Source organism: Meleagris gallopavo, chromosome Z (genome assembly GCF_000146605.3).
Source record: "Meleagris gallopavo isolate NT-WF06-2002-E0010 breed Aviagen turkey brand Nicholas breeding stock chromosome Z, Turkey_5.1, whole genome shotgun sequence".
NCBI lineage: Eukaryota > Metazoa > Chordata > Aves > Galliformes > Phasianidae > Meleagris > Meleagris gallopavo.
In genome coordinates this window covers 37,187,188-37,199,756 of record NC_015041.2, presented here as the reverse complement: position 1 = coordinate 37,199,756, position 12,569 = coordinate 37,187,188, and the positions used below count along the sequence as shown (strand labels likewise).

Sequence of the window (12,569 nt, the reverse complement as noted above, 5' to 3'; positions counted from 1 at the left end):
TAGATTTTAATAGGTTTTATGGTTAAACTCAGGTGGGATGGTTATAAGGGCAGTAACAGTTGAAGTTCTGCTTGATTTTTGTGTGGGCAATTTTCTTTGTGCTTCAAATGTCTATGACAATACTAGATTTCTAAATCAAGCAAAGAAATATGTCTTATTTCTGTTGCAGAATACAAGAGATCCTCAAACTGTTCTAAATATATTGAGTATCCTCATTGAATTAGTCTCAGTTGGTAAGTGTTTATTAACAAACAGTGATTGTACTCTTACATACTTCTGCAGAATTTGTTTATTTATTTCTTCCTGAAGTTTGCTAAGGCTATATGCATTATTATGTGCTTTGGGACAATCAAAAGTAAATAAAGAATGAAGTGACTTTTCAAATACGCTTTCATCCATAAGTAATTTCTGTTCCTATAAGTCTAAGATAAGCATGCTTTTACTGTTATGCAGTCAGCTTTGAAGAAAATATTGCTACAAGCATTGCTATTGAAAGTCTTTCTTTCTGATAATTATAGTTTAGGTATTTAACTGTTCTTTGGCTATGACAGCCTCAAATGAATTTTGATTACCAGGTGGTGGTCAGAGAGCAAACATCTTGGTCACCAAAGGAGGGACACAGATATTGTTGCAGCTGCTTTTGAATGCAAGCAAAGAATCTCCACCAAATGAAGAATTAATGGTACTTCTTCATACCCTTCTTGCAAAAATTGGTCCAAAAGGTAACAATCAATACATTTAAGTAACTTTGCGGTTTTGTGGTGGAAACATAATAAATTTTTTCCCTTTTTTCTGTTGAAGCATCCATGTTCTCAGAAGTGGTTGAGGAGAAAAAAAGGAGGACTAGATTAGAGGGAAGGAAAAATTTGTAAAAATAGACATGCATAGTTAAGTTGTCACTTGCAAGAATTCACAGTTCATTTAACTTTCATATTTTAATGATAATTTCAGAACTGATTTGATTGATCTTGTATTTTTTTATGTTAGACAAAAAGATTGGCATGAAAGCGAGAATTAATGGTGCCTTGAACATAACACTGAATTTAGTGAAGCAGAATTTGCAGAACCATAGGCTAATATTGCCATGTCTTCAAGTATTAAGAGTTTATTCAACTAACTGTAAGTATTGCAGATCACTCTTTCCCTCGTGGTTTCATTTTTTTTTTAATGCAGACATGGTTAAAATATAGCATCTGAATACTTGTTTAATGTTAAATGATTTGTCACCATGTTACCCAAGAATTTGATTTTTGTACTGTCATCTTGCTTAAAGGTCTAGTGAAATCTATGAAGCATATGTATTCTTGCATATCTTTGTTTTTTTGTTCAGTGTACAGTGAGTTTAACTCATGTAATGAGTTATGTGCAACTTGAGGGCATCTCATTTGCATAAATGCTGACACTTTATGATCTGAACCAAGAATGTTGACATTGTACATGCAAAAACACTTCTATACGTGCCTATGAGTTTTTGCTTTTCACTGTATTTTAATTCATGGCTGCTAAGTTAAATTAGGAATTTACTTCTTCTATTTAAGTTTTCCCTTATTTTCTGTGTATGTGTCCTACAGTTGAACTAATACTATTCCATAAAAGCCTAATTGATTGTTTGTATGGATAGTAGGAAGTGGTGAAAATAGAGAGGTTCTTACTCCTCTTCAAGTGTGCTGAAGATTTTTCTGTTTAACTTGAAATGGCCGTTTAACCTTTTAAATACATGTCTGAAGGTGAAAACATAATCACGTTCCTCTGAGAGAGTTGACTTGATGCCCTCTAAGATTAGCATGTAGAATTTGTAAAGACCCAGTACATTGTGTGGAAGCTTTGTTTCCTTTGAGCAGTAAAGTAATGAGGTGAAATACTTTTAAGTGGGAGAAGTTAATAGAACTAATCACATAGCTTAGCTGAAAACTTGCTTTAGCCTGAACATGGGAGTCTCTGTTTCAGATTTTGTTTAGATCATCTCTATCTTTCTGTATTTCCCACTCTTTACAAGCAGGAAAAATAGTAGTTTACTTCAGTTTACTGGGTGGCATTACATACAGTTTCTTTCTGCTTGCTACTGAATAGAGTGCTAATTTTAATTAACTTAAGAGTATTGTAGTAGTGCTGCTAATGATGATGACTTTGCAAGTTGCTTCAAGTACTGAATTCCACTAATGCAGCATTTATTATGTTGAAGTTTGCTCTCTGCTTAGTTGCGGTCGTATTATTTTGCTGTGTCTTGCTGAGCTTATTTGGCAATTTAATTCCTGTGCTTGTATAGGCTATGCAGTGTGCATTCCTTGAACAACAATCTTAGCACTATTTCTCTTAATTAGTGCCTTTCTCATTCTATTATTATTTTTCATTTTCTGAAAATCTGCATGCGGAACATTTAGTTCAGGAAAGATTAAATGGGGCAATGCTGGTTGGCATTTTTGTCTTTTACAGCAAATGCTTGACTTTCAGATACTGGTGGGTAAACCTCTCTAACCTGGTGCCAAAGGATATTATCAAATCATAGATCCTGATAGTCTCAAAATTTTACATACGGTGGTGTTCTCAATAAAATGTGGAAAATTTTTTTTCCATAAAGAAAAAATCATTTCAATGATTTATCTTAGTAACAAAGGAATCAGAAGCATGCACTAGGAATAGTTTGATTTTATCTGTAAAGCAGTAATATTTTGTTCATTATGGTTTTTTTATTTTGAAAGTTTTATAAGGATTAGGTCTGTACAGTGATTGTGTGAATACTAGTGTCAAGTTGTCATGAGAATTTTGTATTTCAGAATGTAATTGCCTGGATTTTAGTTTGAGTATATTGATTTTCTTTTGCCTTTCTTGTTATATTGTATTAAAATAGCTCTTTTTTTTTTTTTTAAAACTCTTCCAGCTGTAAATGCAGTGTCCTTAGGAAAGAATGGAGTCGTTGAACTGATGTTTAAGATCATTGGACCTTTTAGTAAAAAGAACACTAGCCTTATGAAGTAAGTAATGTTTCTTTATATAGTATTTGAAGCAAACTTTACATGTGTTTTAAATTCTTTAATGAACAGGAATATTAGAGATATCAGTTGCAACTTACATTTGTGATTTAAAAAGATTTGGGAAGGAGAACTACAAATCTGACTGTTTTATCCAGTAGAGTAACACAGAATATTTTAATGTCTGGTTACAATCCACGTAAAAGAGTACGAATGTTATTTTTTTTTTTTACCTCCAGTACGTCTGCAAGCAAGCTGTACATGTGCTACCTGCTATCCTGATATAAGAAATAACTGATCAGGATAATCCCATCAATTTTTGTCTGTTGAATTGGCTCCCAAATCTTCTTTGTGATTTTAGGGTGGCATTAGTGTAGGAGAATTTTGTGTACTACATCAAAGCTATTAATAAGCACCATTATCTACCAGGATAAATATAGTGTAAAAACAAATAAAATTCTTTGGGTACTTTAAAATGGTGGCATTAGGTATTTTATTCTAAACTTTTCCTTTTTTTGTTTTGTTGTGTGTGTGTGTGTGTGTGTGTGTGTGCGTGCAAGGGAATGTGGGTATGGAGAGGTTAGGATAAAACCAAGTGTTTTTATTTAGGATAAAAACAATCTTACTGAAAATAGCCTTTTCATTACATACTAGGAAGGTTTCTAAATGCATACCTGTGGGAAAACTAATTTTTTCTTTGCTTAACAAAATAATAATTTATTGTTGTTCATATTCTAACTCTGTTATGTTATCTAAAACAGATGATACTTGTGGTCAGTGGAGTATGTTTTATAAAAACAAGCACTGCCCTTTTAAGCCCCAGCTAAAATTAAACACATGAACTTACTATTCCATGATGTGAGTAATGTTGATATCCTTGTTTATGGCCTGAGTTCAGATGTGTGAAGTCTATCCTTACAAGGAGGGTAAAAATCAGTATGTAAGTTTTCTAGTTGTACATCTTGAGTTAGTTGAGACAAGATGTTTACGTGCAAAAAAACTTGTGATCTTTTACTGTAGTACAGATTGATGAGCACTACTCCCCTATATTCATAAACTGCCCATTTTGTCTGATGGTTTTCTAAAGCAGTTTCTTTTATTTTACAAAATACCTACTCTACTGCTAAGATAAAAACATGGATGTTAAAGATATCCATTGAAATATAGCTCATAAAGATTGCATTGCCACTTAATACTGTTTCTTGCAGAATGAGCCTTTATGTAGTGTTGATGTTTTAAAATTTCACCAGCAGATATAAGAAAGATGCATGATATTTTAATAAAATGAAAATTTTAAGGCCAAGTCTGTGATATAATGCAACCAGGAAAACATTTAGGTAGATGCTAAAGAAATCTGTTAGCTGTACTTTTTTTTTTATAGCTTTGCAATGTTGTAGATGAAGTTCACTAGCTGTTTGTTGTTTGACTGTTCTTGTTATGTTGACAGGGTTGCTTTAGACACACTTGCTGCATTGCTAAAATCAAGTAAGTTTTTGACTACAAGAAACTATTTGTTTAGTTGAGATATACGTATGTGTATAAACATATAGATGTGTGCTTATATAGAAAAAATAGTAGAATTAGTACTAAGTCTGTGGCCAAAACAAAGTAATGGATATGATGTTTAAAAATAGAGTTTTATTTCCAGTCTTTGGTACTTCAGTTTTTCTTTGGTGTATATATATATTAGTTACTGTTTCTTCAGTTCTGCAGCAGAAAGGTTGCACAACTTCTATAGAATTGGTCTGGATGCAAGGTGGAGAAATAACCTTTTGTATTCATTCATCTCAGCTCTTAAGACGAGATATCTGTAGCTTATCTCATATGCATCTTCTCCATACAAATATTTGAAAATATCTATTGGATGCCAGGGGAAAATAGAGGGTTTCTTGTGTACCTTTCTGATAAACAGGATGTTAAAGAAAGCCTGTTGGTGATGTCCATGAAGTGCTACCAGGGGTAACAAAACAAAGACCTGTTCTCAGACACTGGCTGTGTCGGCTGATGGCAGTGGATAACTGACAAATGCCATCACTGTTGATTTTTGCACCAGGTTATAACTGACAAGGGATTAAAAACATTCTTGCATAAAAGATACAGCATTCTTAGTTGTTCTAGTAGTTTGGTAAGAGCTCAAGCATGTTTATATTTTCAGAATACTGTTTCAGACGTACAAGAGGGAAAGACTGTGCTGCTTATTATGCAGTGCTGAATTCTCTTGGGTTTGATCAGAGTGATGATTTGGTGTTATGGATTTGTATATTTACTAATATGGGGGTTCCTCCCAGGGAAATTCAGGAAAGGAAAAATTTATGAATTTCTAGTGTGTAGAGTGCAGCTGGCCAATTCATGTGTTGTATTTGGGGTTCAAGTGTTTTTGTGAGTGATTATTGCTGCAGTACCATATGGATTACAAACAGCAGGAAGTTTGTTTTACCTGCTGTACTTACACTGTGCTTGGATACTGATAAACATTTTTTTTAAATTCGTTATCTGACATTGCCTTACAATTACCTTTCAGTGTAATCCACATTGTTATTCTGATAAGCTGTAGAAATTACATGCAGTATGATTCTGAAGAACTAATAGGGTATTGGAGTTGATCATTTAGTTAGTTTTCATTGGAGTAGTATTTCCTATGCTTGCTCTCTATAGTGATACTTAATTACATTGTATATTCTAGTTAAAGTTTTTTTTCTAGTACTTTTTTCCAAACTCACATTCCAATATGGATTTTAATTAAATGAAAAAAAAAAATAGTTGTCTGAAAATCATTAACTTTATTTCCATTTTGGAGCAAGAATAACTAGATACTAGATTCTAGATACTAGATTCATTTTAACAATGTAGAAATACGTATGGAAACTTTCCTAATCACTTCTTTATTAGTAATATTTTGCCCATTATAAATTCTATTATACACTTTGATATGTATACTTCCAACTGTAAAAAGTAGTTAAACAAGAAGTTCTCTTCCATGGCTGATGTATGTGTGGCTTAGATTGAGTTAGTTAAAAGTTTGGCAATATTGACAATCAGGGAAGAAATAGGGCTTCTAAGAAGTGTCTCAAAAATATGGAAACACACTTGCTAGAATTTTGATTATTACTTTGATATAATGCACTGCCAAGTGTGGCTGAAGTAATACCTTTGATGAAGTAGTTCAGTACTTGTGTAAAAAAAGTCAGTTAAAAATAGAAAGGAAAGTACTGCTGAAGACGTAACGATATTGGAGTAATTGCTGAGTTTTTAATTTACTTTCCTTTTTTTTTTTTAATAAAGAAACAAATGCCAGGAGAGCAGTAGATAGAGGATACGTACACATGCTTTTAACAATTTACGTTGATTGGCACCGTCATGATAGTCGACACAGATATATGCTGATACGTAAAGGAGTTTTACAGTGCATTAAGAGTGTAACAAACATCAAATTGGGAAGAAAAGCATTCATTGATGCAAATGGGATGAAAATTCTTTACAACACTTCACAAGTAAGTTTCTCTTTTTTGTTGTTGCTGTTCTTGTTCTTTTAGTCTCTTGAGAGTTAGAAACATATTCTGACTTCGAATTTATTGTTGTTTTTTTCTGATATTCATGCTCACTCTTGAAGGCAATGGTAGTTTTCTTTATTTACCTACAGCAGAAGTAAAGGATACAGGATGAAATTTATATTTACTGTTACTCAGATACGATTATTTCTGGGAGGATGTCTTGATTTTATTTGTTTTAAAAAAGGATTCTTCATTTTTAAGTCTGCATTTTAAAAAGATGAATCTGAGTTAACAGAAATTCTCCTTCAAAGGAGGCACATAGATATTTTTAAGTTAATTTCTAGTAAAATATTTTAGCTGTTAGGATTGGATTTTAGAAACTAATGCAATTTGACTACTGGTTTGTGAGATGCTCATTTCTTCATTTATTTTTTCTTTTAATAGGAGTGCCTTGCAGTAAGAACTCTTGATCCACTTGTCAACACATCCAGCCTAATAATGAGAAAATGTTTTCCTAAAAACCGTCTTCCTTTACCAACTATTAAAAGTGCTTTTCACTTCCAACTCCCAATTATTCCTTCCAGTGGTCCTGTGGCTCAAATGTACAGTTTGCCTCCGGATGGTATGGTAATTTTGTAATGTTTTTCCTTTGAAAATGTCTAAAGCTACCATTTGCAAGATGTAATCAACTGAAGTTATTTGTGATTTTTAACTGCTAAAACCTGGGCTCTGGTGAGATTCTTCTCTGCTAACAAAGATTCTCTGGCTGTTAGTGTGGAGCAGCAATTTCTAATGTTAGCCTTTAAGTGATGACAGTTTTGTCTATGCATATTTGGTCATGTTTCTGGAGATACATAAAAATAGGAAATAAAATGTGATCAAAATTTAAAATGTTCATCAAGCTTTGAAGTGTCAAACATGAACTGTATGTATTCATTTCTGACCTTACATAGACTCTTTTTAACTTATCATATATATTCATCATTGTGAAATGTAATATAGTATGCTTCTTGTTTTGTAGAAATGTGTATGCCCTAATTTATTATTTATTCTGATAAACTGGAACAAAGTATTGATTTTAAATCATTGTGGTTCTCCCTTCTTTTACATGATGAGAAAATTAGAGCTGCTTTCTTGAACTGCTGCAGTCTTCTAGGCATCACTCATCTATAAAATGTTTGCATGGTGCCTTGAAGGAATTACGTTCACCCTATTGTGCTTACCTCTTGTTATTTTTGGGTAGTTAATGTTTAGTGCATTTTCAGATACAGGAAAACAGTTTAGTAAATAATGAAGTTGCTGTGGGGAAGTTACTCCAAAATAAAGAGGTGAAGTTAGAATAAAGAGGTTTTTAGTGTTTTCTTATTGACAGTATTTTCTAAAACAAAGTGTGATAACACTGTGAAAGAAGACGAATATTTATTCCGGGTTTGTATAGGAATGACTCAGGCAAGTGTTTAGAGTTTTGCTTTCAGAATAGGAAGTGATCTAGAACTGTTGTAAAATCCACAGAAGTTATGTTTTGGTACATACAGTAACTTCTCTTGAAGATCTGTTTTCGGTTGCAGTAGACTTGATATTTTACTTGATGGGCTTGAAATCTGTAACCAAAGGATTGGAAAACTTGTAGAAGTAGGATTCACAGAGTTATTTCTTTTCTTTTTTCCTTTTTTTCTTTTTTTTTAAGTAAAACTTCTGTGTTAAAAAATGCTTTACATTGTTTACATTTACACACATTAAGTGCATTACAGAATTTTGGAGAGTATGGCTTTGAGTTTATTAAAAATATAATTTTGTATAGTCAGCATTGTAAAAGCAAATACATTACCTTAATAAATCAATATAATTTGTAAACCTCTAAGTGAGCTTTTTACCGGGAGTCAGCAGATTTCCTACATGGAAAACACTCATTAATAAAAAGAAAAAAACTTTAAAACCACCAACCCAAAAAATGTCTAGAAAAAGATGAAATTTACCTCTTGTAAGTGACACATCTGTGAATATAACTAGGTAATGTTAGAGAGCCTGATGCTCTTTTGTCCCGTGTAAACAATTATGTTATTTCCCTTGTTTTCTTTAGTTTATGAGGGATGAAGTTGTAGGTCCTTCAGTGTCTAGGTCCTTTAGTCTCTAAGTAAGTTAGAAATTGATCATTAGAGTATAAATAATTTCATCTGTTTAGAATGTAACATCTTGCTGTATTTTTAGGGAGTAAGGTTTAGTTCCCAGCCTTTGTTACGCAGGTGCAGTGACCACTCACCTTCAGTATTTTCCTTGCTGGTTTCCAGTGATAAGTTTTTTACTTTTCTTTAGTTAGTATTAGATTCTTCTGGGCTTGTCTAAAATTGTGTACAGGGCACTTTGTACCACACTGTCAATTGGTTAGTACCAACTGACATGACTGAAAGGTGCTAAGAACCTCAGATTTTTTTGGACATGCTCATAAGTACTGGGAAAAGGCTTCAGAGTCATCTTGTTTTGTGCTGAGCTCAAGTCATGCCATATGTCTGCACTGTAAAATAATTCGAAAGGTCATGTACTGTTTTATGTTTTTGGGGGGGAAACTCTTTTTTGGTTTTGCTTTAAGCCAAAGATCTTTGTTCTGACTTAAACTGGAATGAAATGTCCTAAGTTGAGTCTGCAGAATTATCATACAAACATTTTGTTGGTGTTGGGTTTTTTTTGTTTTGTTTTTTAAATCTAGTGATAATGATTAATATTTGCAAGGCTTTATGGGACCTGATGACTTTTTAAAATCAACTGATAACTAGAAAAGGAAAAAAAAAAGACCTTTTTTCAAGCATATTTATTGGTTTAAATGTGTAATCTGCCTTACAAAATCTTTTCACATTGTAGTGGATGATGTGGTAGATGAAAGTGATGACAACGATGATGCTGAAACAGAATCAGAAATTGAAACTGAAGATGACAAGGACCAAAATTTTAAGGTTGGTATGAGACAAAACTAATGGGCATAAGGGAGGTATCACATTTTGTTATTATTACTTTTAAATTTTTTTAATTGTTTATACAGCCATAGATTTACATACTGTGATAATGTTGAGAAGGTTTTCAGGGCAAATTTCTGAAATTAAAATATGTGCTGAAACTTGGAGTTTCCTTGAAAATGTCAACCTTTGCTGCTCAATTTGCCTCAAGATATTTTTTTAAACATATTTCCTCCACACTTAATATGACTTGAGTACAGTAGAGCAAAACACTGCAAAAAGTGCATGTGAACCCTGCAGCATTCTTTGCAGGTGCAAGACACTGCAAGTCTTTTTGCAGCATTCTGCTTTCTACTTGTATATCTCGTAGCCCTTGCTTTACAGTTACCTACACAGTACAATTTGTAAGAGATGCTCTAAGTTTTTCCCTTATTCTGGAATGAGATTGACTAAGTCAGTGCTTCAGTAAGGTAACTGAAGTTCAGCCAGCTGTAGAGATAGAGATTTAATCTCACACTGCTTTATGCTTTTGGAAGGGCTTTTTCTTCTCCCCCTGTTCCAATAAGGACATGAGCGGATGCTCATTCAGAACAGTCTTATTCTACATTTTTATGTTATGTATATTCAGGAGTTGATTGAATTATCTGTCTATGGGCTGCAATGACAACTTCTATTCAAGGCAGTCATGAGATGTTGTAAGGAGTATTTTCCTCAATTTATACGTTTGTCACTGCAAGTCAGATGAAATCTTCACATTTTTCAGGTTTGTCAGGTTAGGTTAGGTGTAGATCTCATGTAAAGTGTAGTCTGTGCATAATACATTTGGATGAAAGCAAGTTTGTTTTGTTTATGATGTTTCTACCGAAATAGAGATCTGGACATACTAAAATGAAGCTGCTTTTAAAGTCTTACGATGAAATGCACAGTTCAACTAATTTTAAAATAGTGATATCACACTCTTAAAGCATGGCCTTGAAGGAAGAAAAAACTGAGTAACGTCTTTTTTTTTTTACTAATATTACTAATATTACACTAATAGTTTAGACATTTATTAATCCTAGAAGCAAGATTAATTTGTTCTCTTTATTTTTCAGAATGATGATATTGAAACTGATATTAATAAACTGAAACCTAGACAGGAACTGGGGCGACCCTTAGAAGATCTGAAAATGTATGAGCAATTTTTCCCAGAACTTACTGAGAACTTTCAGGTAAAGTACATAATTCTCAGTGCAGGCTTTACTGTGAGGAACTTGAATCTGAATGCTTTTTGTTTGTTTGTTTGTTTGTTTGTTTTAGTGGAGAGCTACTCCAGTTGAAAAAGGGAGAGACAGTTTGTAGCTCTAGAGCTATGCATGGGGAGACTATATAGTGAGTTATTTAGCTTAATGTTCTGTGTTACTTTATTCTGACTGAGAAAAGGATTGTGGGCAGATAGAAAACTGTTTATCCAATGTCTGATTATTGCACACAGCAGATAGTAAAATAAGAAGGAAGGACATGAGATGTTTTTGATGAAGATAAATAATGTCTTGTATGTCCTTAATGTACTGTGCCCCTTTGACATTAGCTAGTTGTAATATCTGGTGAATGGTATTGACTTGATAAATTTGTTTCTGATAAATTGCTTGTCTATTTTTTTAACATATTTTTAAAATTTCTTTTATATTTTAAGGAATGTGATTTAGTTTCCAAGGAACCAAAGCCTTTTGTACCTGATGCAAATCTGGGTGGACCTATTGTGGTTCCTACAGCAGGAGAGGAATTCTTAGCTGAAACAAATCCATCAGTGATAGGAATTTCTTTGAAGGAGAGCAATCCATTACTGACAGAGGAGTACAATAGAAGGCCAGCTTTCCTGGAATTACCAAAGAAAGATAGTATCAAAGACAATAGCTTACTTCGGCAAAATATTCAAAGGAATATGCTTCCATCATGCCAGTGTCTAAGCCAAGAAATTGTGAAAGGCTTGGACAGAATCAGTCTGCAAAACACTGCAGAAAATGATCAGTATTATGCTACAGAGTGTGTTGTAAAAAAAGAAAACAAAACTAGCCTTACCCCACTTGCTTGTAGTAAAACTTGTGAACATGTTTCACCCTGTGGAAGTAGCCTTTTTGAAGGATCATCTGTCCATCTTGGGAAATTCTGCTGCACTGGAGTGGAATCTGAGGAGGAGGATTCCAAATCTAGTTCATCAGAGGAACAAGTGATGCTTGAGGTTTCTGATGTATCTCCTGTTCATGACTGCGATCTTTATATTGAAATGGTGAAAACCACAAAATCTATTCCTGAATATTCAGAAGTGGCCTATCCAGATTATTTTGGACATATTCCACCCCCCTTTAAGGAGCCTATCTTGGAAAGGCCTTATGGAGTGCAAAGGTAAGTTACAGTACTTCTTTTGTTGTCATTATCTTCCTTGAAAAAATATTCCTTAGGCTGAGATTAACAGGTGTGTATACAGTTTTCACTTTTGTATCTAAAACTACTTTCAGTGGGGAAAAAAACAAAGAAAGTTAAGTAAGTAGACATTAATCAGTGCAAAGTCAACAACAACAGAGTCTTTAATTTATAATTCTAATTCAGTAGTTACAATTGCTAAATACTGTTTACTTTGTAATCTTCCTTTCTGTGCCCCTTTCACACTCTCATCCAGATCTTGTAGTTTGTATTTAAAAACAATTAAAAAAAACAACAACAACCCAAACTCAAAAAATTCCACATTTTAACTTCACTTCAGAATCAGAAGGTGAACGCTAGAGGTGTCGTGCTTTCTAGCTTGTGTTTAACTACATAATATCATATTTAGGAAGGAATTGTGTTGTATTTTAAAAATAAACCAAGAACTCTGTAGCCATGAAGGCGTATTGACAGTCTTAGCTCTTTTTCTTGAAGGTTTTTCTGTGTTGTCTGTAAGTTAAGTATGAAGTCTAATGTATGTGAATGCAATTCCTTCTCTTTGTCATCCTTATGGAGGAGCTGGAGGAAGCACTAAAGTAACTATACACTAACCTGTTGTGTTCAGGGTTAGTATTTTTGGAAAGAGACACCTGAGTGTTCCCTTCAGGTCTTACCAAATATAGGCCATTTAATAGTTGAAAGATACTTTAGTTCTTCTCTTTCCTGTGATAAAAAAGTTTTTTTTTTTTGTTTTGTTT

At 33.3% G+C, this 12,569-nt stretch overlaps 1 protein-coding gene across 1 annotated transcript in view; it reads left to right on the top strand.

The window, feature by feature from the left end:
• Positions 1-37: 37 nt before the first annotated feature.
• LOC104915113 (cytosolic carboxypeptidase 1) overlaps positions 38-12,569 on the top strand; it is a 131,365-nt gene continuing 118,833 nt past the window's right edge. Inside the window, exons 1-10 of the mRNA XM_010725811.2 lie at positions 38-233; positions 576-722; positions 988-1,119; positions 2,879-2,972; positions 4,417-4,454; positions 6,252-6,460; positions 6,905-7,082; positions 9,317-9,408; positions 10,503-10,619; positions 11,084-11,794. Coding sequence (XP_010724113.2) covers positions 38-233; positions 576-722; positions 988-1,119; positions 2,879-2,972; positions 4,417-4,454; positions 6,252-6,460; positions 6,905-7,082; positions 9,317-9,408; positions 10,503-10,619; positions 11,084-11,794 — 1,914 coding nt within the window. The remainder of the gene's footprint in view (positions 234-575; positions 723-987; positions 1,120-2,878; positions 2,973-4,416; positions 4,455-6,251; positions 6,461-6,904; positions 7,083-9,316; positions 9,409-10,502; positions 10,620-11,083; positions 11,795-12,569) is intronic.